Below are 27,103 nucleotides of genomic sequence, written 5' to 3'. Positions count from 1 at the left end.
TACTAACAACTAAAAAGATTCACCACACTCTCAGGAGGAATTAACACAGGCAGTCCAATGAAAAGGACTTATTTAAATATGATCTAATGAACTAAATATATTTCTGCCTGTTATTGTTAGCTTGCTTTACTTCAAGGTTGTCTTAGAGGCATCTATTCAGCTGGCCTGTCTGACAGATGACAGTTTAACATTGTAAAGATCTTGATCTGCCTTCCATGATTTTGAGAATTTCTCTGTAAGATGACCTCCACCCCACCCCCGCCCGCCAAGACCTTCTATTTTTATGGGATTTTTAAAAGAATGCCTTTCTTTTGAAGTACCTGGAATAAATACCTTTTTACTTGAAAAGGTCATCTTAAATGTAATTCTATTTAAATGTTATTTAATAGTTATATTTTGGCAGAAGAAATTGAAGGGAAATTTACTTTTTTTGTTTTCATAGCAGTATTTTGCTGTGCTCATGAAACTCCTGGAAAATTAACAGAAAGTAATAAACAGTTAAGAATTTCCAGTTAGAACAATATGCTATTTCCTTTTCTAAAGTCCGTTTGTCATCCTTGTTGATTGTCTCCAATTGTTTTCAAAATCTTTAGTCTTCGTGTATTTCAGATCAAAACTGTATAGAGAAGTGCATTTTATTGAAACCTCATGGAATTTTGCAAGCTAAATTACGACAAGGAAGTGAGACTGCTAATTCTTCCCAATTTACACTTTCCACCCCCGGACCCTGTTCATCGTCTGGAATAACAGTTATGTAGGAAAATAGAATATATTAGAGGCAGATCGGCAAGCCAGTGCCTTTTGTTTCTCTGCCCTTTGACTTACTTGGATGGGAAAATGTCCAAAAAAAAAAAAAAGCCTGCTGAGTGTCTCAGATATAGGTAATGGGTCCTCACCAGACCATAAAAATAGACTCCTAAGAGCCATACCAGTAGTGTGATGTGGGTGGGTTTCTTCTTCTTCTTCTTCTTTTTTTTTTTTCCTAATTCTCTGACAACAAACCACTTACTGGGATTCGATAACGTCCTTTTTTTTCTTTTTTTTTTTTTTTTTTTTTTTTTTTTAAGCGTATTTAAACTCACACACTTTATGTAATGAGGATTTTAGTGTAGGGTTTTTCTGAAGAATACCATTTGGTCCTACCAAGAACTGGCTGTTCAAATGTTTGAGCTTTTGATTGAAAAATATTTCTTAGTTTTTTTAAAGGTAAGTCATATGATTTGTTTTTAACAAAAAAGATTTCTGTCTCCTAAATGATAGGAGATTACTCTGTAAACACTCTTTAAGAAGTTGTAGAACTTCAACAAAAAGCTGTAACGGTTTTTCAAAGTCATTAGGCTTTATTTAAAAATTAAGTTGGTGGTGTTTTCCAGGTTGCCAGTCTTTCTACATTTTATGTTTAAAAAATATTAAAACCTTGTCCAATGGTCAGTGGCATTTTATGTTTTGATATTTAAAGTCTTACATCTGTCTGTAAACATTTATTTGTATATATTTAAAATGATTTATAATCCACTTTGATTATTGTAAAACTTTCATGGTACAGCTAGGCTGTTTATACCTGAATTTTACTTTAAATTAGGAATAAAAATTCACCATAAGATTAAAATAATGCATTGGTTCTTTTAAGTGACTTGCCACTCTTATGTCAAAATACTTTCCAGTTTGTAGTTAACTACTTCTTACTTGACAGTCACTGATGTGTTTCATTTTCTAACTAAATTGCATTGATTTTGGTGAACCTGACTTTGTCACTATGGTTAAATGCAATGTGTATTTTGGATATGTTCTTGTTAGGCATTTTTCCCCCGCTAATGAACAAAGATACCATAATTGCTACTTGGAATGTAAATTATATTCCAGACAATGATTCTAGATTTAATTAATTAGTGTAAATTATATAAAATGCGGTAGGAGAATAAAATCAAAATTAATATTTTTGGCCATGTAGGAAGCTTATTACAAATATCAGCAGATTATTTCCTTCAATGGTGACACCAAATTTAAATAAAGGATAAATCGTTCTAGGATAATTAAAGTTTTCAGCTTAACTACAGTAAGTTAATTCATACTGGAAATGGTATAAACTCTCTGCACTAAATCTCACACAGTTTCGGGAATTATCAGGAAACGTGGTGAAAGACATTTTAAAAATGTTTGCATGCATTTTTCAGTCTTCTATATGGTTTTAATATAGTACTACCTTCTGAAACTAAAAGAAACATTGCTTCCAATATTGGTTCAGAAAATAAAATGAAATTTTAAAAGGGTTTTTGTTATGTAGAGTCTAGTGGTCCATTGGATTTTATGAGAGAAAAATATGTAGAAAATTTTTATTTACCAGCATCATTATTATACCAGAACAATGAATCTAATCCACCATCATCAGATAACAGGTTAGCCTGGGAGGAACATCATCCTTACAATTGGAGAGTACTTGCACAGGATGTACTGGAAAGTTTGGAATTTATAGTTGCCTCCCTTATTTTTTATGAAAATGTTTGGCCACGTTTACTCAGACACTTTTGATTCTTGTGGATTTTTTTGTTTCTGAAGGATCAAATCTGTAGCTATCTTTTGATTTAATCGCAAGATGTTTTAGGTCACTGGCCCAAGTTATGGATCAAACTTTTAAGTCGCATCTCCTAAGCTAGCAGCTGCCTTTCCACTTGCATGATATTCTAAGTTCCTATATATATAAAAAAAATCATTTCATCAGATTTTATTGTCATTGAAGTGTTTTTTCAAATAATCATTCCTACTTGTGTAAACTATGTACATTTATTGAAGAATTTAGCCAATATGAAATAACATTTTACTGTTTAACTGTACAGTTCAAAATAACATTTCATGATAACATGTTAAAATACCATTTGCTATGATAGGAATTTTTATACATAACCTCATTTACTTTTGTTTGACATTTACAACTTATTTGATTAGTGATACAGCCATTTTAGAGAAAATTTAGCCACAAAGAAATTATCCTATCAAGACCCAAATTAAACCTAAATCATTTGACTTCAAAGTCCAGAATCTGAACCATCACAAACCACATGGCATTTTATTGTTTGTAATACAATTCAAGAGAGGAAAAATATAACATTCCTTCTGAAGTTCAAAGATCAAGAAAAGCTCTAGACAATCCTATTTAAACTGACATGACCCTAAGAGAATCATTTCAAACTTCTAGTAATCCCTGTAATCAAGTACTCCAAAAGATAGGCTTATTTCTAGAAGGATCCTTGGTATGACATATGAAGTCCAATGTACTTATTGTTTTAAAACTGCTGCCAAAACGAGTTTTAAATTGTAATATTTGAAAAGTATAATTAATGATATGTATTATTTCATATTATAGATGTTTATACATTTTTTCCTATTACATATTTTTATGTCCACATAATCTTTTTAAAGGTTTATTTATTTATTTATTTATTTTAGAGGGTCTGGGGAGGGCAGAAGGGTAAGAACAGAGAGAATCCCAAGCAGACTCCCCACTGAGCATAGAACCTGATGTGGGCCTTGATCCCACAACCCTGAGATCATGAGCTGAAACCAAGAGTTGGACACGGAATCGACTGAGCCACCCAAGTGCCCCTACCTCCACATATTCTAATAGGATACAAATGTACATATGAAAAGGATTATGGTAACTTCAATAAGAAAAGATGTTGGAGAACTTCTCATCTAGTTATGTAAGTATTTTCTGCAGAGCTCTACAGTTCTGTGAGGATGACTCAGAGCCCAAGTGAAGTATGACAGGAAGGGGAAAGGGCCACAGTTCTTGCCCCCTTTTGCCAGAATAGCTTTTCTTTTAGCTATGTTTGTATATTGGAATTGCATGTAAAGAATTATATTTCTAAATAGAAGTTTATAAAGTACTGATCTAATCACCTTCTGTTTCCACGTGATGAAGCATAAACAGATTTAAACTATTGATTTACACCCATTGCAACTAACTTGGATTTGATTCTGCATCATACTCATGTCTCAGAAATCATGGCATGCAAACACATCCAGGCATGGTGTAGGGTAAGAGTGTGAAAAGGAATTTAATTTTAAAAGCTTTCATTGTTCATATCCAATCTGTTGAATTAATCACCCCCCCCTCAAGTCTCCAAAAATGGGTTTTATGGGCAGATACTCTATTTATTAGGTGAGGAAGGCTGTGTATCAAAAGAACTGTGTGTGTGTGTGTGTGTGTGTGTGTGTGTGTGTGTGTGTGTCTGAAAGCAGAAGTGTGTGGTCTGGTTTTCTATTCTAAGGAAATGTGCAAAGAAGGTTTATGATAGAATAGGAAATCTGAGATACTCACTCATGAGTAACAAAATGTCATGCAGGTCCTGGCATTCTTTTATAGTACAAATACTCTTGTAATCTGAAGCTTTTTCAAGTTTTGCAATTCACATCCCAAGAAATTTTACCTCTAGGCCATGCCTTCTCTGGGTGGAGTTTCCCAAGGAACACAGCTTTATCCACACATGGGAAGAATTATAGATCCTCTGGGAAGTTTCTCTGATTTTCTGACCTATTTATTGGAGAGGCTTCCTATAGCTTAGTCTCTCAAGTTTCTACCATCAGGCTTCCAACATAGTGAAAAGGTGTAATGCTTGTTAAATTCATTCTGGAAACCCTTAATTGGTTTACCAAGAAAAAAAAAAGAAAAATTGTATTCTTCTTCCTTCTTTCAAAGATAAACCCAAGGGAATAAGATACACTTACAAATTCTACAAAAGGAATAGGATTTGTAATCTGTAAACTGATAGGATACAGCTGCTCTCCCTATAGACTCAAGAAAGGTATATGATATTTTTAAATACACCTTCTTTTCTTTATACAAGTCTCAACCATTAGTTTTCCTTCCTGAACTTGTGATTATTATTTGCTTTCTAAATTTGTGTACTTCAAGCAAGAAGTAAATTATTGCAGATATCAACGTCTCATCTATTCTAATGATGGAGAAATAATAATAAATAATAAAATATATTCCAAAATTAGCAAGTGAAATCAATTACTACTTTAATATGTAAGGAACTATGTTATGAAGAAAACCAAGTGTGCTAGACACAAATTTTACATGCCCTAGCTAAATGTGAGAGAAGAATGGGGACAAACTATGCCCCTTTTTTTTCCTGAAGATAAACATGGGTGGAAAAACTGTTGAATAGAATGCTATAACTTGGACTTTTCTCTTATGTACTCAGTGTGTGTCTAACACAATGTGTTTGCCCTCCTTTGCCTCAGGTGAATAAAACTAATTTTAATTTTATAATAGGAAGCATAAGGTTAAAGTATGAGTGGAATAACAATACCTATTACTCACGGTGTCAAGGCACTAAAGGAAAATAAATGAACCCAAGTAATGTCAAATATCTTGCCTATTATTTGGGGGAAAATGTTGGAAACTTACAACAAAATACCAAGAGCGCATCAGTCAGTTGAAAATTTGAAAAAAAAAAAAAAGTGCACAAACTCAGTCTGTCTTAAAAGTATTGGTATATGTGTGAAGTAATGTTAGATTATTACTTGCAGCTATATCACCCAGACCAGTGTTATCCCAATAACTGTCTAACCATGAGATTTAACAGGATAAATTACTTGACCCTTATGTTTTCTGATGAACTTAACTCAACAGCAGTGGAATGGATGTACTATCTCACTTCAGTTTTAAATTTACAGCAGACAGAGCCTAGGCAGGATCCAGGCATGCCCATTACTTGACGTCTCTGGGGCTCTGGGTCCTTAGAAGTAATAAAATGAGTTTCCAGGTTTAGTGAGGGAGGCACTGGACAACATATGCTGTCTGCTAGGTCTTCCAGTGGACATTCTTGGGACTCTTTGCCCTTTGCAGAAACTCTTCTCTGTAGTACATGGGCTGCTTGAATAAAAGAGAATAATTCTGGAAAATATCAGATTCATGACTAGGTTATGGCATAGAGTTTGGAGAAGGGCAAATCTGTGCACATATATCTATTTTAGCAACAATAGAATTGTCATTTTTTAAAAATTTTTATTTATTTATTTGTGATAGTCACACACACACAGAGAGAGAGAGAGAGGCAGAGACATAGGCAGAGGGAGAAGCAGGCTCCATGCACCGGGAGCCCGACGCGGGACTCGATCCTGGGTCTCCAGGATCGTGCCCTGGGCCAAAGGCAGGCGCCAAACCGCTGTGCCACCCAGGGATCCCAGAATTGTCATTTTTTAATCCTTTTATGTCCATCCATCAGAGTTGCAAATGACATTATTAGTGAAGATGTTTAGTGACATTTATACAGAACATAAAATAACTTTCCAAAAGGGATGACTTAATATTTGAGTTGTCCTGTTAAACAGATTCAGGATGTTATATAAAGAAAACTGCAATTTGACTCTGGGGACTTCTTATGCCAATTTTTAAATGGGTTTGCAGAGCCATTGATTTCTATAGAGATTCTCCTAGAGCTTCCTAAAAGTGGAAAGGAGATATCAGGGGGGAGTGGGGAGACCAAGCTGAGAACCAAGATGCCAGGGCGCCCACGACCATTGTCCTCTATAGTCGCTCTGCCCATTTGTCTTCCGTGTTAGAATCTCAAGAACCAGTTCAGCTACTTAAATTAAAAACTGCTGATCTCATCTTGGCATCTGATTTTACACATGAGGAAACTGAAGTATTGAGAGATTAGGTGCTTTGCTCGTAGTCATCTGGCAAGAGTCGCAAATCAGGTTTGGGCTTAATCTCCAGTCTACTAGTCTCAACTACACTAGGTTAGATCTCTGTATTTGGATTGCTACTTTAAGGTACAACTTGCAAATGAGACCTGGAAGATGGTCTTTGAAATAAGCATCCAGTGAGGTGTTACTTAACAAGCTACCCTGACTGTGATTATTTGTTCATAGTATACAGAACACACCAGGATGGGTAGCACGTTACACGATTTCAGAGGGCAAGGAAAGCTTTTCTTCACACTCTACTCCTAAGCAATTACTAAAAAGCCAACTCCAGTCCACAGGGAAAGCTAACTCACTTGCTGAGGCTTATATATTTCCTTTTACATTGGAAAAAACATATGACACTAATCGTATTCAAGCTTCTTAGCCACCAGAACCTCCATGTGAATGAGCTCAGTGCATCATGATTTACAGCAGAAGAATCCAAGGTGTAAGGCATGGGGAAAGGGAGAGCACAAAGATTAGAAAGAGTAAAGGTAAATAAATAAAATTGCCATGGGAAAATTGTGTGACATTTCTGTCTCTCCATTTTGAGGAAAAGTCTAATTTTCCTTATTTTCTTAGCTATGCAAGTAATGTTCCTGAAAAATGAAACAGTTCCTCCAGTGGAAATAAGTGCTAATGACATTGTTAAAGGTGGCACTTCTGTTGCAACTAAGCTGTGGAGGGAAAATCCGAGATCATTACAAAATATAATTTTTGTTATTGAGTTTACGGTGCTGACAAAAATATTTTGTGAATCTTTTTTTGTCTGTAGTCTCCATTCTTTTAGCACTGTGTTTTCCATGGCTTTGGGCAAAGAGGTAGGGAATATTTGTTTATAAGCTACAAAGCACATTTTGACTGTTTATCAATGTCAGATCAGCCCCACTTAAAAGAATATTGTTACAACCAAAGTATGAGTGTGTTTCCAAATATGAGAAGGAATAAACTCTTAAATAGAATTACTCACTTCAGAAATCATTTTCTTTCAATCTTTGTGAAATAACCACATAGTATATACAGGCACCAAAAGTTAAGATCCGCCAGGTGAAATACACACTGGCACAATTTAATTGGTTTTAACACAATTGGGGTGAAGCAATTGCCCATGATAAAAAAATAAACAATATTGCAGTTGAATATGTAAAAAAAAAAATCTCTGAAGCTAGTAACAAAGCAATGCCTACCATTAAAATTAGACATCCTCTACATTATATATTTTCTTGATATTCTTCATACCTCTGGTCTAAACAAAAGTTAATTGTTAACCACGAAATTGAAAGTAAGGTATACTTCTTTGAACTATTCAGTTTTCCACATTGTTTATAAAAAAACAATTAGGCAAGAGCTCAGTATTCATGAAAATGAGATTTTCTTTTAGTAGTGATTTTAATTTTGGTGACATCAGAGGCCTTCTGGTATTAATTTCCTGACAATATATTTTCCCAAGTTAACCATGCATTTTTATTTTAACAGCTTACAAATGATTAGAAGAATTGGTTCTTTCTGAGACTCATCAGAACATTTCCTATAAAATCTGACCTTGCTACAGACTCGTGAATAAGGTACAGTAAAGACAACACCATGCTTGCTTGGCATTTGACAGAGAAGACCTCAGTCCGCACGAGAGCTACAGACAGGATGTGTGTGGCTGTGTGTGGGGAGAAGCCAGATGAAGGGCGAGGATGCATCTGGGTGTCCCGGGACAGTAGATAAGGGAGAAAGCACAGTAAGCATGTTCTCGGAGATACCATTTCAATACTCATGCAATAGGAGAAAATTTCAAAGACGAGAATTTTGAGGAAATACCCTATATGATAGTATCTTTTGTTTCTTCCACTGGTAGGTAGGTAGGTAGGTAGGTAAAAGCAAGAAAGGGGAGGGACTAACCTGGTGAGTCCATCTCATTAAACAAAAGGAAAAAGCATCTGTGTATTTGGAACTGGCAAAGGGATATTTCAGTTGCGTTTTCTTTGTACTTTGATCTTGTTGTACTGATATTTAAGCTTCTGTTTTATGATCTCTTTCTCATGCTAGACCCAGACCTCTGGAAACCACCTCATCAGACCTGGGAGTCTGAGAGCAACAGGTGCTGAACCTGAATTTTTTTCCCTGCGTAAGAGAATGGGCTGTGACCGCAACTGTGGGCTCATCGCGGGCGCTGTCATCGGGGCAGTGCTCGCCCTGCTGGGGGGCATTCTGATGCCCGTCGGAGACATGCTGATTGAGAAGACAATCAAGAAGGTATGGGGTTCTAAAGGGTATTTCTTGGCCCTGTGCTGCAGTCTGCCTTCTGTCCCCATTGCACTGTGCACCACTACTATACTTCATGGTGCCTGGCAACTTTGTGTCTTTAACACAAGGGTGATTCTGAACCCTGGTGACTTCACATGACACAGGAATGTTCAGAGGATAACTACATTTAACAAGAATGCACCATTGGCTTAAGAATGATATCCAAATTCTGATAAAAGCTGTTTAGAGGGACGCGGGTCAGTTAGTAGAAATCGTGGCTTTTTGTTATGTCTAAAGGCTATGTTGATAGCTTTTGAATGAGAAATAAGTAAGTGTGTTTTGTGATTAATTATAGAATTATGTATTAATTATGTATAATGTAATAACTATTATGTGTTAATTATAAAATTAGTTGTGCTTTGGTTAACAGAGAAAAGTTTTATATAGATAAGAATACATATATATACACACACACTTAAAATTGATTGTATTTAATAATGAAGCAGGAGTCTTTGGCGAAACTGGTATTAACTTTTTCACTTGGTGAACTGCTGCTTTTTACAATACATGTAATAATGTATGATTGTCTTGTAAACATTTCCTACTTATAAAGCTTTATGCTGATTCTGCAAAAATACTTTCAGAAACGTTATGTAGGACACATGCCAGCATATATGCAATGGGTTGCCTGTAGTCTTAGCAAAAATTAATTTTTGATTCAATACACAGGCTTTGCACAGCAAACTAGGATTCATCTCCCACCCTGGTTCTAATGAGCTTCACACTCACTGAACTATACTGAGAGAGAGGGAAGACCAGACTAAGAAGCAGATCTGCTGAATTTCTAAACCAGCAGTGGCAAATTCAAATGGCTTCAGGGGTTTGGAGACAGGGTTTAAAAAAAAAAAAAAAAAAAAAAAAAAAAGTGAAGGTTCCAAGAACATTCCAAGAACAAAATAACATAAGAACACGATGATTGTGAACCTTGAGAGTGTGTGTCCTGCCCCAGGGCATGGAAGCTCAGTTTTTTTACTACAATGCTGGCCAAATAAAACATAATCAGGGTGCTGCCTTGGGCTCTCAGCCTGCTTAGATATCAATGGCTCAAGTGAGTTAGTGAGCATAGTAGATCATGGAGAACAACAAGAAACAATCCATAAAATGGGCTAGACTGACCAATTTATATGGAAATTTCTGTTAGTGCCAAAGCCTTTACTTCTCTCATCCAGTCATCCCTTTTGACCTCTTGCTCTTACTGTGAATATAAATAAGTACCATTTTATTTCACTGAGGCATTGACTTAATTGGCAAATTAATATGAAGTATTCATTTCAAATCCGGTTATTCATGACAAGAGGGTACAATTTTCCGGTATTTTTTTCCTTAGCTACAAATGATAATGGTTTTAAAATTAAATGAAATTGTCTCACTATAGCTGTTGGCTTAGTATAGAAGAGAGGACAGTAGGACATTAGATATAGGTATAGATACAGATATAGATCGGAGTGCTATATTTTCTCAATAATAATATTGGCATTTCTAGCTTTTCTATTGCTAACAGATTCCAAATCTTCAATGCCATGCATTTTAACTTTAAAAAATATATTGTAAATAGGAATGTTACCCCCTTCCTTGGAATTCCTCATTTTCTTGCTATTATTTATGATCTAGTTTAATAGAGACAGGCAGATGTGGATGAGGTGAGGGCTTAGGTGAGCATGTGAGATGGAATTCCATCACACGGTCCTCTCCTATTCTGTAAACTATGCTTCTCTTCTAGGATCTTCTGTGGAGAGAGAACAGAATCGGTTTCTATGCTAACACACAGGCTAGAATGTAACGTTTGGGAAAGTCTTCAGAATGGAAAGTCACAATAATCTCCTACTGCACAGCATTTTAAACTATTTTTTTTTCTGACACATAACAAATGTCCAACAGCTAAATATTGATCATTTATCTTTTTCTTTTTTCATTCAACAATAGTGCAGATAGCCTCTCTATGCAGTGGTGTGTGAGGGGCTAACATCTATTTTAATGTTTAATATTTATGTTCATAATAGTTAATCAAAAGAAAATAAGAGTTTTGAGATGTTAAAAATTTGTTTTTATAGAGTGACAGAGAGTAAAATAATTTTTTTCCTCAACAAGTATAGGATTTAACTGGGGACAAGCATACCATACCAACATATAGGGAACTGTAAGCCTAGTGCATACTATGGGAAAATGCTACTTAGAAAGAGTAATCTCTCAGAATATTCAATAACTTCAGAAAGGTGAAACTGCTGATTTTGAGCAAGTATAGGATTTTGAAAGTCCAAAGAGGACTGCAATGAAGGCATCTGAGGTCTCATTAATATTACGGAAAAAGATGTGAAAAATGCAACTAACTACTGGGAGGCAGAAGGAAGAGTATAGAAAATGTGTCCTAATATGGTATCAACAAAAGAGATGATTAGAAAAACAGCATGGAGTAAAATTTAGGAAGCTTCAAACATCAAGAAGAATATTTAATTGACTATGTGACAGGCAATGGTATTTGGGGAATGTCTCCTGGTAAATGTAAGAGATAACAAAGCCTGTGTCTAGGGGTTGATATCACATGGCTAGCCTTTGTTCAGTGCTGTGAAGAGCTTCATGTATACCAGTTCATTTAATCTTTGTGGATATCTATGAGAAGGTACTATTTATTATTTTACTCATTTTAATCATAAAACCTTAAATCGACTTGCCAACTTGTGTGGCCAAAAGGAGGAGTCAGTTCCCGAAACTAGGAAGTAGGAAGGCAAAAACTAGAGGACACACAGTACTGTGCACTATGATCCTACAATAGAAAGGACTGGAGAGCAAGGAAGCCAAAAACAGGAGAATGAAGAAAAACTACATAGGACATGGCTACTTTCTTTTTCTCAAGGAGAACTTGAGACTCCCTTTTAGGAAGATCTCTGCTCAGTCTGCACATTATATCACAAAGGTGCCCCAGATAGCATGGTGGAGTACACAGAAAAAAAAATAGGTGATGGAGTGCAGTGGAAGTTTGGATATGGAACAAAATTAGGAGAGAGGGTAAAAATACTTCAAGATGTCCAGCTGAGTTATCAGGAGAGATGTATACCTTAGGAGAAAAAAAGATAGAGGTTTTATGAGTGCTGTGATGTGAACATGTATCTATTCAAAGGTCAGAACTCAGATTGATCATTGCTATAGAGATTATAGATAAAACCAAACAGTCAATTTGCTTTCTAGAGAGCTTGAATGTAGAGACAAAAAAGCAGAGAGATTACTACAGGTTCTATGCATAATTCAGAGGAAAGAAAACCAAAAAGCCACAATGATTTTAGGTGAAGAAATAAAAACAAAAGAGTATAATTAATTTGGAAGTTATCAAGAGGCCGGCGCTCAAGGAAAGAAAATAAAATGCTCTCAGGCAGATGAAAATTCAGGAAATAATGGTTAGAACATGGTCCCTAAGGTTCTTGAAAATAGAAATTCAGTAGGAGAGGGCAATAAACTTAGTAGAGTAGGACACAACAAAGAAATGGAGTACTTTCTCTTCTTGTTTTTGAAATAAGGGATATCTGTGCAATCTTTTACAGGACAAGGGGTATACTATGGATCTAGACCTAGAAGGCAGGAGGAGGCACAAAACTGAGCTTTAAGGAAGAATGGGTTCGAAAAAACTATGACATGATAGTTTATATTGTACGCCTACCACATATCCATTAATCATCAGAATCCCTTCAATGGGGGTGCCTGGGTGGCTCAGTGGTTGACCACCTGCCTTTGGCTCAGGTCATGATCCCTGGGTGCTGGGATCGAGTCCCACATCGGGCTCTCTGCATGGAGCCTGCTTCTCCCTCTGCCTGTGTCTCTGCCTCTCTCTGTGTGTCTCTCAGGAATAAAGAAAATCTTTAAAAAAAAAAAAAAAAAAGAAAGAAAGAAAGAAAGAAAGAAAGAAAGAAAGAAAGAAAGAAAGAAAGAAAGAAAAAAAGAATCCCTTCAATAGTTAGAATCTCTGATGTATTTAAGACTAAGCCTGATTTTGCTCTCAGATTTCCTTGTCAATTTTAGTCCTATAAAGATGCTGGGACTTTTTCTTTCCTTGTTCTAGGCTGTTTCCTTTTTCTTCAGTTTATAAAACTGTCCTAAAATAAAATTGCAATATGTATCTGTTTGACATAGTGTGGGAGTCAAATCTCTGAATTATGCATAAACCCAAAAGAGCCAAGTGCCTTTTACCCCTTTACTTCAGGAGGACTTAGGTTAAAGCTGTCCTTTTACAAATGTATAAAAATTTTAGTTCTGGTTTTTGTTTACTACTGAAATTCACTGAAGATTACTTTCTTCATTTAATTGACTAACAGCAAATTGGGAAAGTTATTACCTATATACAAGCACAATTTAAAAAAATTAAAGTGCTTATTTGAAAAAGATCAGAAAATCATCCCATACTGTTCTCTCATTTATAAAGTGGAGCTGGAACTCTGTGATATGTTCTGTGATACCGAAATGATAGCACCATGACAGCGAGACTTAAAATGGTCTAAAATGGTCCAGAAATTTTACTTCTTTGATATATATGTGTGTGCATGTATAGGTAAACATATACTCATTTTACTTTATTTCTAAGGGATGTTTTCTAGGACTTCATACCTTTTTATGGATTACAGCTGAAAACTTTCTTACCAGTTCTTTTTAATTTTTTTTTAAATTTTTATTTATTTATGATAGTCACAGAGAGAGAAAGAGAGAGATGCAGAGACATAGGCAGAGGGAGAAGCAGGCTCCATGCACCGGGAGCCCAATGTGGGATTCGATCCCGGGTCTCCAGGATCATGCCCTGGGCCAACGGCAGGCACCAAACTGCTATGCCACCCTTACCAGTTCTTTTGACTATGATTCCTAACAGAGTTCTGTAGAGCCAGCAGGTTTGTGCAATCTTACGTAGATGGACAAAGTCAACAGTATCAGCTGCCACAAATGTAGAAACTACCAGAACACTTTGGAAAAGGTCAAAGTTCTGTCACCATTTACAAAAGATAATTTATTAATTGACATGGTTAATATGACTTGATAAATGTTTAGTGAATTTTGTATAACATTGGTATTTTTAAATAAATCTTAGTTTCCCTATGATATTAAGTATAGAACATCAAGAAGCAAATTAAAGCTTTCTTATCTTTCCTCCTGAAAGACTAATGTTAAATTATAGCATCACTCAATTATATCATCATTTCCTTCCCCTATTCTTGAAAAGAACAATCCTTTAGTAGCTTGTAAGCCGTGGCTTCAGATAAAATAAATTGAAATACTATTTTTTTTTTAAATGGCCAATATTTGACTCGATAGTCCCTATTTTAAATAATATAATACGTATATTACTTTTATAATATAAGCTTATGGTATTTCCAGGTATGAAAAAATAATTTGTAGAGATTGTTTTATATTAATAACATATGAGAATATAAACATGAACATGAAACAGTCCAAAGTAAATTTTAAATTAAAAGAGAGGTATAAAAATGGATTAAATGCTACATATATTTGCATTTTAACTGCAGTAATAAAATTACTTAACAGTGTTTCAAGAAACAGCAGGTATGTATATATAATTTTCTTCCATCCAATTTATATTAACATAACAACATAATTTAGTATTCATGCCGAATGCACAATCTCCTATATTAAGTTCTCACATAAATTTTTGGAGGCTAATTTCCTGGGTTGCAGAAACATTAAATCTAATCGGTTTCACCAACTCTTATGGTGGGTTTTAACTGATGACCTGAGACTGAAGCCCTTTATTGACTGTCAGCACAACTGCCACTAATAATTCAGTGTCTTCCTGTGCACATGCACTATGCTCACTTGCGCACACATAGTGCACGCACAAGCCTTTTTGCGAGTGAGGAAATGGCTTTTAACTGGTCCTAAACGGAACACATTGTGGTGGTGAGTAAGGGGGGGTGAAGACTATTTTCAGCATGTCTCTGCATTTTAAGGAAGTTTTAATGTCAATTCAGTGAGAATAAATTTTAAAATGATTAAATAGCAAAAAAGAAGTGTCACCGTATCCTACATGAGTTATTGCCACATGACTGGTTGAGACAGGAAATGCTGTGAGTGAAATAATTCAAGCAGTATGGAGAGCTCATGATGTTAGAATTCTCCCTCCAACGGCCAGGTAGGATTTGCATAAGAATAATAGCTAACTTAGCACACAGCTTGGTGATGTGCTAACACTGGGCTAAGTCCTCGCATTTATCAATCTCTATAAGAGGAGGATAAATATTCAATTATATGAAATGCATACATCTCAGAGGTAGGGAAGTTTTCTGTCCTGTCAAATACCTTCCATCACAGTTCTTTTTCAATTCTATAACCATTTATTGAGTTTCTTTCATTAGGAACTAAAGTAAAATGTGTGGCTTAAGAGTTATAGGATAAAGAATCGATATTGCATTAGTCCTTAAGCTTCTTATGGGGCAAGCGTAGTAGTGTGTTTTCCCCCTCATACAGTCTCTTGAAATTGGTACATTATCATAGCTTTTAGCTCCAACGCCCTCATCTAGCATCTGCATGTAACTCTGTCTTAATATTGAGCTTGTTAGTATTGGAAGTAAGACACTTAAGGAGCTAATAGAAAGTTTTTCAAGGACAAGTCGTAAAAAGTAATGGTCTAACATCATTTTAGCAGCTCCAGTGAACCCAGTGAAAATGCATTGCAACAGCATAGGATTTCGTCATAGCATTTCAGCTTGGTGCCCTGTTCTTCTCTAAGGAATTTCCTTAGTCTCTGCATTAAGCAATAAGTAACGTATCCTGAAGATATGAAATTTAATTTGACTTCTACCAACTAAGTCCAGAGTTGACAGAAGGAAAAAAAAAAAAAAAGATATTTTTAGCAGAGTGTAAAAGAAGAACAGTCCAAGAGTCAGAGACTAGGATTTTCATGGTGGTTCTGCTCTGGCTAGATGGCCTGGGCGCCAGCCACAGAGCTCCTCAGAGCCTCCGTGTGCTCTCCTAGAAGACAAGGTGATGTTCAGTGTCCCTTCAGATTTCATCATTCCATGAATTGATGCTTCCTGGTGAGGGAAACAAAGAGGTCAGATTGTTCCTGTATTCATGGGTCTGTGTGGGCTCATTTCCTGTGAAATACTTTTCTTCCTTTTCCTCAAGCACAAAGATCAAGGTTTCCATTCTGGGCATTCTTCCCAAGGTACCTAGTTGGAAATGCTGCCTTACTACCAAATCACCTTGGTTGGCTCTAGTTAGGATAGCTTTACAGACCCTCAGCCCAGGGAGTGGGAGCCATGGACAGCGACTTGGAGAGCTTCTAGAACTCCCTCATTTAATAGATGGTGAAATTGAGCCTGAGTGGGTTGGTGACTTTCCACTCTGTCCCACAGCATCTAAAACAAGGGAACATATTTCTAATATAGCATTTTGTGGTTCTGTCATTGGCACTTTTTCCACTTGTTTATCTTCACTACATGGGGTGTCGAGGATTTGTAATGAATTCCACAAAATAATAGGACAACTTCCTTATTTCATCCTTTTATTTTAAAAGTAGGAACTTAATAATGTTGACTGTTGTAGCTTTTGAAAACATGTCCTATTCAGTTGCCACAAATATATTGAGTTAGGGATTGAGAAGGATTTTGAGAGAGAGAGAAGGTGCACAAGCAGGCAGGAGGGGAGGCAGGGAGAAGCAGAAGAGGAGGGAGAGAGAGAATCTTAAGCAGGCTCACACCCAGCGTGGAGCCTCACATGGGGCTTGATTTGACAACCCTGAGATCATGACCTGAGCCAAAATCAAGAGTTGTATGCTTAACCAATCGAGCTGCCCAAGTGTCCCAGGATTGAAGATTTGGGAGAGAAGTCAAATTTGTTCTTTTCATCCAGAAGCTTTTTTTTTTTTTTTTAATTTAATAAATGTTAAGTGATCATCCCCTGCAACTGTCCAACTTTTGAAGAAAAGTTAAAGCTTTCAATATCACCACATTTTTCTCTCAGCTTTTCTGTTTTGTCTCATCAGTCTCACTAAGGGCAGAAGAGAAGTTAATGTTCAAGCTGATAGGAACTATTTGGAACGGGTTTAATAAAATTTGCTTAATAAATTGTGTTAAAACTGTTGCAATATTACCAGAGGGGCACCCTGAAGCTTGCCAATGGTTGGCCTTTTTTTTTTTTAATTTTTATTTATTTATGATAGTTACACAGAGAGAGAGAGAGAGAGGCAGAGGGAGAAGCAGGCTCCATGCACCGGGAGCCCGACGTGGGATTCGATCCCGGGTCTCCAGGATCACGCCCTGGGCCAAAGGCAGGCACTAAACTGCTGCGCCACCCAGGGATCCCAATGGTTGGCCTTAAATCAGCTGCCATGTCGGCAGTATCACACACTGACTCCCTTTTTAAAAGGGTGACTGAAAGAGGTTTGCCCTGATAATTTATTAAAAACATCTCTGTTGCAACTGTATGGCAAGTTTACCAAGGTTCTCAGGAACAGGGTCCTTGAGCTTGGTCCTTTCAAAAGCTAACCGAAAGTGAGGAACTCCCAGATGTGCTCCTATCTTACTACACAGAAATAACGCAAAAGCTAACCGAAAGTGAGGAACTCCCAGATGTGCTCCTATCTTACTACACAGAAATAACGCAAACTTGTTTTCTCTTTCATAGGAAGTTGTACTTGAAGAAGGTACAATTGCTTTCAAAAATTGGGTTAAAACAGGCACAGAAGTTTACAGACAGTTTTGGATATTTGACGTGCAAAATGCACAGGAAGTGGTTGCGAACAGCAGCAAAATTAAGGTTAAACAAAGAGGTCCTTACACATACAGGTGAGTCCACACAGATAAGGGGCATTCTTTCCTTCACCATATGTATTTCTGAAAAGACTTGGAAAATGCCACTGTTTTCAGATGTGCTTATTATTTTTCCCAGTAACATATAATGAAATGTTTTAGTTTCTGTCTATAGTGAATCCTAATCTAAGGATTTAATGATCATAAGAAATATGGATTTTATTAGAAATTTAGCAGCATCAAATAACTGCCCTACATTTAAGAAATCATGGGTGTTTTACACTTGTGACATATATTCTTGACAACTCTCAAGTGTGCATGCTTAAAAGTAAACAATCTATCAGAATTTTAAATAACCAGAGCATCTTAAAATCCTAAAATTGAATGTATACATTATACCAGTGGTTCTCATAGTGGGGTTCCTTCCCCAGCAGCATCAGCCTCACCCGGGAACTTGGTAGCAATGCAAACTCTCAGATGTCACCCCAGATCAAATGAATCAAATTCTTGAGTCGGAGCCCATTAGTGAATTTTACAGACCCTCTGGGTGATTCCTGTACATATTCAATTTTGAGAACCACAGCATCAAATGGATTTTGTGTAACTGCAGTACCTGCTAAGGATTTCTGTTAAAACTAATTTCCAAGTCAGACAGGTGTTTGTATTGATTCAGTGGTTTCATCCTTATATTTTCTCCAGGACTAAGATTGAAGCTGCTGTAGCCCTATCTGATATTCCCTAATAGTTGAACATGCTTTTGAATAGAATCTTCACATGTTAGAACTAAAGGGAAATGGTTAGCCAGGAACTTTTCATTTTGCAAACTAAAAAAACTGACACCAGGGAAAGTGAAGTGATTCGTCTGTGTTCACACGGACCTAGGAACTGGTGACTCCTAGATTTTCTTATGTATTTTTTTCCTATTTAAACTACAGACTAGGGGTTTCTTCCAACTATTAGGGTACAAAAAGGGGGGGGGGAACTGAGGTGCAAAAGGCACTAACCATAACCAAAGATGAGGAATACATTTATGATATCCATGTGGGAACACAGTTAAGCCCTGCAGTATCAGCTATTATACAAATGGGTGGCTTTTCCTCCAGGATAATTACCACTAGTTACACAGCATGATCAATTCCTACCACAAAATTTCATATTTATAATGATTTCTTATAATTCATAGTTTTGAAATCGCATCTGTTTTAGAGAGTCTATATAATTTCTTTCCCCTCTAGACGTTAATATGTTTGTAGATTGACAGGTCACACTCAAAATAGAATACACCAACAGCAGTTGGGAGGGTAGTGCCTGGGGCCGTAGCTCATGCTAGAGGCCCTTGGTGACTCGTCTGTCCTACCAGTTGTCCAGTCTCTTGTACCTGTGCCTGTGTCTGTGACTATTCACACTGCTACTGAAGAACACTTGGTTTTCATTGTTGGCGGAAAAAAAGAAAATCTTACCTTGGAAAATGTTTTCATTTTTTCATGGTCTTAGAGTTCTTGTTATTATCAAAAGCCTCTATGAGTATCTTGCTAAAAAAAAAATGTTTATGGCTATGATGTATACCTATGAAAATCTGGAATTCACACATGGACAAATGAGAATCTAAGAAAAATTATCAAACAAAATTATAACCCAGGTGAACTGAACATGCGAGGAAAGTGAATCGTTGTTAGAATTTGAGAACGTCTCTGTTTGGGGAGAAGGTCACATCTTTTATTTTTAAAGCTATTACTTGAGATATGGAGAAACATCAACATAACACTGAACCCAACCCTCTGCTCTGATAGGTGACAGCTAATATATATTTTCTTTCTAGAGACTTTAGCCTATCCCTCCAAGGGACAGAAGGGTTAGATATATTTGATTTACTTGGAGAGGCAGTGAGAAGAAGGTTGAATTAGAGAAGTTGGGTTTGCAGCTAAAGTTTATAAATAATAAATTCCCATTTACATAATGATGTTAAAGGGATTTCTAATTAACTCGGGGTCATCTTGTCTTAGGATGTCACCAAAGTGGAGCCATTAGTGTCTGTTTGGTTGCCTTAAATAACGGGAAAACCATTTGTTACCTTTCAGAAAAAAGTTAGTCATTTTAGAGTCTTCCTAACAGTTAATGGGCTGAGGTGACCTTGCTTCCACATATATGACACCCTGAATGCTGCTGATCCTGGAAGCTTAGGAGGATGTCCCACCCCACACAGAACCACAGGCTCATTTGGCTGATGTCTGCTAAAGTGAGTTCAGTGACACTTTGATTGACAAGGTATAACATGGGTCCAAGCATGAAATTGCCTGCGTGCAGATCTTAATTATATATATTGCAATTTCATCATCTCTATGAAAGGTCAGTAATTCCCAGAGAATCTTCCCTGATCCCACATTACTGCTTCTTGTTGTTGTTGTTTTTAAGTTGCTTCTCCTTGGCAGCGGTACAAAGAAAGCAACTGGCGCTAAATCTAAGGCCAATTTCTCCCTTTGACCTTATTAACTGACACTTTCCAAAACCTGTATACATTCCACGGTTTTAAACAAAAGAAGTGAGTGATTATGTTCTTTCTCAAAGTACATTTTAAACACAAGCGTCAGTTTAAAGGCTTTTTCTCTTAGTGCCATCTACTGGTACAATGTTGTAAGTACAATTTAAGTGAGCTGGAATCTTGGTCACTTACTTTGCTATGGTCTTGATGATTACACATAGATAAATGTTCCTGAAAATGAAAGAGCTTCAATTTTAAATGTTAATAGCAGGTTGTCTGATTTTAAGATATAATTGCGTCAGAGAAAATAGTAGTTGTCTAGCAATAGACTGTCCTGGGGGATGTTTCAGAATTATATATTCCTGCTATGCCTACAGTACTACAAGAAGAATAAATAATAAAGCTTTGATGAAATCATGGTAAAAATAAATTATCTTCTCATCTTACTGTGAACTCTTTAAAAGAATGTGATCCATTAATTAATTTATTCATCTTAAATTTATCAAGAACTCATGTGCCATGCACTGTGTGCTTGGGGATACAAAACAGTGATAATTCCTACCCTACAGTTACTTACTTAAAAAAGAAAAGAAAGAAAGACTCTATTTATTTAGAGCTTGAGAGAGCACTTGCATGTGTGCACGTGCGCATGCGAGCTGGGGGATGGACAGAGGGAGAGGAAGAGAGAATCTGGAGAGGACTTGGTGCTGAGCAGGGAGCCCAAAGCAGGGCTCATGACACCACCCTGAGACCATGACACCAGCTGAAATCAAAAGTCCTGTGCCCAACTAACTGAACCACCCAGGAATTTACATTTTTATTATACCTGAGTGAAATAGTGTGTTTTGTGTTTTTACATTTTTTAGTTCCGTGCTTTTTGTCTTCACCTTACCTATGGATTCATCTCATGTATAGACATGCACATATGTGATAGTGCAATGATGCATACTTTGTTTTGTCTCAGTAAATCTCTCATATTTGCAAAAGATTTTTCCGCATAATAATTACCCATCACCATGTTCCTAAAAGTAGTCGGTACTTTTCAGCCTAGAGATTTTACAGCCAGGAGCTTAGAACTAGTAAGTATTTAATATATGTCTGGAGTGGGGAGGGCAACTGGCCTGTAAAATGGAAATCATATTCCATTAGTTATCTTTAATTCTCATTAAAGTACTGGAAAATATGGAAAAGTCAGTGCTGGAGAGGCCACATATGTTGAGCATTCTTTCTAATATAAGAAAAGGGATTCTTCATATTTCCCTATGTGAACCTTTCTACTGTCTTCTTACCCTCAGGATAGAATTAGAGAATAGGATGCAACCCTTTATGTGTGAGCTCTTGCTTATGTTTGATGGCTTTATTTCCCACTGTTCTCCTTATTCTCACTCTGCAATCCAACCAAATTCAACAATTTGCATTTCTAACAATACACTGTGGAGCTTTTTACCCAGTTTCTCCTTATTTAACGTCTTTTGCCAGATCCCTTATATGGAATTGCTACCAAAATGTATCTTGACCCTTGCTCTCACCATGACCAAGTATCTGTTCTGGGTTTTCCCATGGATTCCATGAAAACTCATAATAACACCTATTACTTCTCCCGTGTTGTGCAGATTTAAAATCCCCTTCTCTTATTTGCCCACAACCCAGCATTGGCTTATTTATCATTGTAAACCAATTGGTTAATTTCTGACATAGTCTATCTACTCAAAAATTATTTATTATATGAATGGATGGAATTTGAGACCTGTTCACTTGAGACAATTGTTTTGAATTTTATCAATTTCTGTTTTTCAGAGTTCGTTATCTAGCCAAAGAAAATATAACTCATGACACTGAGAACCACTTAGTCTCTTTTGTCCAGCCCAACGGTGCCATCTTTGAACCTTCACTATCTGTTGGAACAGAAGATGACACTATGACCGTTCTCAATCTGGCTGTAGCAGTGAGTGAACAACAACATTATTTGTTTTGAAATACTCTAGAACTCAGTGTAGTTAATCACATGAGTAGAACTATCATCAAGTATTCTTTATTTTGTCATTTTTATAAAAATATGCTCCTATGTCATAATTTTGAATGGAGTAAAGGTCATTTGGAAAGATGACAAAAATCATAACAACTGAATTGGAAGACCACTTAAAGTATATTATTTAAAAAAAATAGGATCTGACTTTAAATGTCTCCTTGTGCCTAGAGCTGAGGTAGAGAAATGTAATCATCCAGAGATTAGACAAATTATACTTTTTGTCCTCTAAAGATTGGAGAATAATTTAAAGGTACAGTTCATTTTCCCCCATTATACTTAATTCTAGTATTTAATCCATCTGTTAGATACTAAATAGATACTGAAACTTATGTCTCAAACAGTGTTTTGCTTTGTTTTTTTGTAGGCTGCACCCCATCTCTATCCAAATGCATTTGTTCAAGTGGTACTCAATTCACTTATCAAAAAGTCAAAATCGTCTATGTTTCAAAATAGAACTGTGAAAGAGCTCTTGTGGGGCTACACGGATCCATTCTTGAGTTTGGTTCCATACCCTGTTAACACAAAAGTTGGTGTGTTTTATCCTGTGAGTACCAAATATAAATGTTGATTTTTTTATATGTTGATTGGATAAATATGTTGGCATTGACAATTTATAATTTAATGATTTAGTGGGTTTACATGATTTCTGATCTGGGAACAAATATTCTAATTTTTTAAAGTCTCTGTCTCACATGGCTTCAGCTTTCCTGGGTGGGAAAATTTACTCATCTAAATTTAACAAATTTAAAATAAAGATGATGAGATTAAAATTGCGTTTCCATTCTTTGAGAAATACACAATTGTCTAAAATAGGTTGTAAGCCAATAAGGTTTTGCATTCTATTTTCAGCTTTGCTTTCCTTTCTCAAAATATCAGGTTTATACCATATTTTTATTTGTGTTAAATGGATTAATCTAATCATTCCTCCGTCTCCAGACCTCTTAACAAATTTGTGTTAATATAAATTTAAAAGTTAGCCTAAATTTGCACACAATGAGATGAATAAATCAGCAACGTCCTATTTTAATGCAATTTGTCATGAAATGGCAGTTTGTAGATTAAAGAAAAGGTGAACTTGGCAATGTACTTACTTATAGCTTAAGGTTTTGAATTATAGTAAATAGGACAAGCTATTGAATTGGAATTTCGACAATGATTTATTTGGCACTATGTGTGGTATTAGTTTATATATGGTGTTATTCAAATTTTTGCTATTTTAGTTTTTAGATCGTGTTTAGGATTGCAAGGTTATATGTCAAAAAATATGAATGTAGAAAGCCTTAAAGGATCAGAGGCTCAGTTTTTATTTATTTTTAAACCAAGAACTCATAACTCTTTCCTTGGCTAATTCTGTTTTTAATTTTGTAGGCCTATTTTTTAGTATCTATTTATTAAAGATCATAACACTTGGAATACCTCTAGAAGTCTGTCCTTGTACTTATAGGTATTTTTAAATATCCCCTCACCTCAGTATAATAGGAGGAGTGATCAAAATCACCTTACTGGCTTAGCTAGGACAAAGAATACTAGAGTTGGGATCATGTTAACTTAAGATATTGGTTTTTCTTCCTTTGTCTCAACCTCCAGCACTTATTTCTCAGGGCCTTTTATAGTCTGCCTTTAAAATGTTCAAGACCAATAATTTTAAAACTTCATTGCATATATATTTCAAGCCATCTAAGATAATTACAACGAATAACCAGTATTTGAAAAACACAAAAGTGAGTTACATCTTTTATAACTTGGAAAATATGGCTTGTCCTAGGAGTAATTTCTTCGTGTACATATCTTTTCAGTACAACAACACCGTCGATGGAGTTTATTCAGTTTTCAGTGGGAAAGACAACGTAAGCCAAGTTGCCATAATTGACACTTACAAAGGTAAAAAGTAAGTATCCAGGTAAACTGCGTGTATTCCAAGGCAAGAATGGTATTGGCTTAACATCTGGCAAGGCACAGGCACCAACCATGGTGCAGATGTACCTGTATCTCAGCCCTGGAAATTTTTGTGTGCCAAGTGTGAACCCTTTAGTTGTGACAGCTGGTCACACCTGGTGCATAGCTGCTGACTGTCAGCCCCACTTTAGAATTTGATTTACCCTCATGCACAGGTTCGCTTACATAATGAAATCCCAAGGGACTATTTCCATCTCTGCTGCACAGCCAGCACTGCAGGGCACTCCTACGGTTATGTAACCACAAATGAAAGGCAGAAAAGCTATACATCAGCTGATCAACCAGTAGTTAGAAAAACAGTTTGCTGGGAGTGTTGTATTTCTGTTATTCAGCATATGAAATAAAAATTGTTCATTTCACTGAATGACTTAATGTGTCTCTAAAGATGAAAACAACGAATCTGTGCAAATGTTTTCATGGCTTTTCCCTTCAAAAATTTCTGGAAATAATTTTCTACATTGATAAACCAGCCTTTTTAAACCTTTGTCAGTTAAAAAAACTAATTACTACTGCAAGTATAGTTCTAAAATGGGCATATTAAACTTAAAAATAAAGACTGCGCCTCCTTCGCAGTAGTAATAGAATGACATGTGTTTGTATAGTCATGATTTGCTTTTCTTTTCCTGGCTCTTGACCATTCATCTGGCATATAAAAAATTTATTATATGTATAAAAAATAGGAAGAATCTCAATAAATGTCAAGGAAGAAAGTCCTCTTCTAATCAAAGTTAATAAATATGCTTTAGATCAGTTTTTTTTCCTGGAAAAGATTACAGTAGTCAAAATTGAAAGAGATTAACTTTTTTTATTATAAGTAACCACTGCCTCACACTGAGTCCCTTTCTAAAAATTGCATACAACTGTTCAGTAATAATCACTAAGGTAGTACTTTTCTTCTACAGATTCCATAGTAACACCTTTCTATAGAAAAGCATAGTTGAAGAAAAACACTTCTAAATGCTTATTTCAGGGGAAATAGCATCACTGTATATTGAGGAACATGAACATTTCTGCCATTTCGTTATTACAGAGACATTTTGAGGAGAGTTGCTAAGTGCTTCTAATCAAAGTAAGAATTCCACATCATTTTAAGACTATGGTAAGGTCAATTTAACTGATCATGGCAAGAATGAGCATGACTGCCAGCATGTTCTGTTTAAAAAACAATCAACAGCTTGCTTTGACATGTCACTAGATGGTATGTTAACAGTGGGGAAAAGACAGGTTTTCCATCACCAAAAAATGGCTGAGGATACAGAGAAACTATTACTACTATTGGTTTTATTGCTTCCAGTATCTGACTTAGACACCAGAGTGGAAATTAATCAACTCTGTCCTACCTGAATACCAGCTCCTCCAAGCATTAAAAGGGAAAAAAAAGTATAAATTGGATGGTCTGCACATTTCCACTCTATTCTCTTTCTTCAACATCTCCTTTTCTTACCTCCTCTCCATGCGCCTCTTCTCCCTCAGACTGGAGGAGAAGTTAACCACTTCATATTTTTATCACTTCACCACTTGATATTTTTCTCCCACTTATTTTGAACACTCAACATATTACCAAGGAAACCATTTCTCCCAATGGGAAAAAAATTCTCCCCTAGGTAGAGATCTGAATTTCTGATGTTTTTCTCCGTTTTCTTTCTTCAGAAATGTTCTCTATTCCAAGTTGTTTCAAATTAACACGTGGCAATTTTATTTTATGACCTGGCCACTTAACAGTATTGGGCACTTCGTTTATCTCAACAAGATGGAACCTTCAAATAAAACATGGGCTGAATGATTGAGAACATTTCTTAAACTTAGCATGTGTCACATATTTAATCTTTATTATTTTAAAGAGTATTGAATCAGAAGTATTGAATCACAGTAGACAAAGTAATGGCAGAAAGGTGCTCCAGAGAAGAGAATGTTTGCTCATTTCTTTCTTTTTTTTTTTTTTTTAATTCCTCAGGAATCTCTCCTATTGGCCAAGTTATTGTGACATGATTAATGGTACAGGTAAGGGCATTTATTTCGTGGTAATTATCACAATGAACCCACGTCCCTCTGTTGCACAAATTCCACCACTGTAATGTTCTGAAGGTTAAGGGTATGCATTTACCTATCTTTATAGCCCTACAACATAATTCAGAGTCTCTATCGTTACATAGGCTTAGTAAATATCTGTCTAATGTGATGGGATTTCTGAAGATTAGTCCTTGAGGATTAGCCTTTACTGCATTACTAGGGAAACATTTGATAGATAAAAGCTTGACTGCAGGAACTACCTTCCTGGCCCCAGAAGTAAAGGGCTAAAAAAATAAAAAGTTAAAGACATAGTGACCATTCACATATTTTATAAATATTGTGCAGATAATAATTTTAAATTGAGAGAATTTTGAAAAAGAAAACATACATCCCAGGAGCTTTTTAGTTGAAGTACAACCTGTGAAGTCGCATCTATTTTGAACAAGGTGGTCAGGGTGAAAGGAAGAAAAGAACAACAAAATTCCCGCAAGGTTAGAGATCTACTAACCATGAGAAATGTGTGCAGAAATGAACATTCTGAATTAGAAGTGGGAAAACAAAGGAAGTGTAGTATGAGTTTACATTTTTGCAGCAAGGTTAGATCTGGCTGCTTATTCTCCTTGAAGGAAAGCAAAAGCAAAGTACACATAGACCTATTGGTTGAAGAATTAAGGATTAAGGTTTTAAAAGGCAAATGGGAATCAAATACTGTGAGGTGATTAAAACCTGACCTGAGGTGAGCTTTCAACAATGCAGAAGCAGGGGCAGAAATATGAGGGTTCCAAAATTGGAGAGGCACCACCCTGCAGGAAACCAGTATAATAAAGATGAAGAAAGTTCAATACAAAATTATAAAAAGGGCAAGAATAAAAAGGAAACAGAGGGCATATTTCCTTT

At 36.1% G+C, this 27,103-nt stretch overlaps 1 protein-coding gene across 7 annotated transcripts in view; it reads left to right on the top strand.

Annotated features, from left to right (window-relative positions):
• CD36 (CD36 molecule (CD36 blood group)) overlaps positions 1-27,103 on the top strand; it is a 76,253-nt gene that overhangs the window by 38,245 nt on the left and 10,905 nt on the right. For 4 of the 7 annotated variants that reach the window (XM_077863865.1, XM_077863870.1, XM_077863869.1 and 1 more), the window contains exons 2-8: positions 8,173-8,261; positions 8,734-8,940; positions 17,608-17,768; positions 22,009-22,156; positions 22,605-22,784; positions 24,037-24,128; positions 26,151-26,197. In XM_077863865.1, coding sequence (XP_077719991.1) covers positions 8,821-8,940; positions 17,608-17,768; positions 22,009-22,156; positions 22,605-22,784; positions 24,037-24,128; positions 26,151-26,197 — 748 coding nt within the window. In that variant the 5' untranslated portion in view covers positions 8,173-8,261; positions 8,734-8,820. Of the gene's footprint in view, positions 1-932; positions 1,207-3,444; positions 3,699-4,662; positions 4,803-8,172; positions 8,262-8,733; positions 8,941-17,607; positions 17,769-22,008; positions 22,157-22,604; positions 22,785-24,036; positions 24,129-26,150; positions 26,198-27,103 lie in introns of those variants that run through there. The other 3 variants (XM_077863868.1, XM_077863867.1, XM_077863871.1) reach the window with 3 other exon arrangements.

This window comes from Canis aureus, chromosome 21 (genome assembly GCF_053574225.1).
Source record: "Canis aureus isolate CA01 chromosome 21, VMU_Caureus_v.1.0, whole genome shotgun sequence".
NCBI classification, from domain to species: Eukaryota; Metazoa; Chordata; class Mammalia; order Carnivora; family Canidae; genus Canis; species Canis aureus.
Note: the sequence above shows the minus strand (reverse complement) of the source record. Positions and strands in the feature narration are given on the sequence as shown.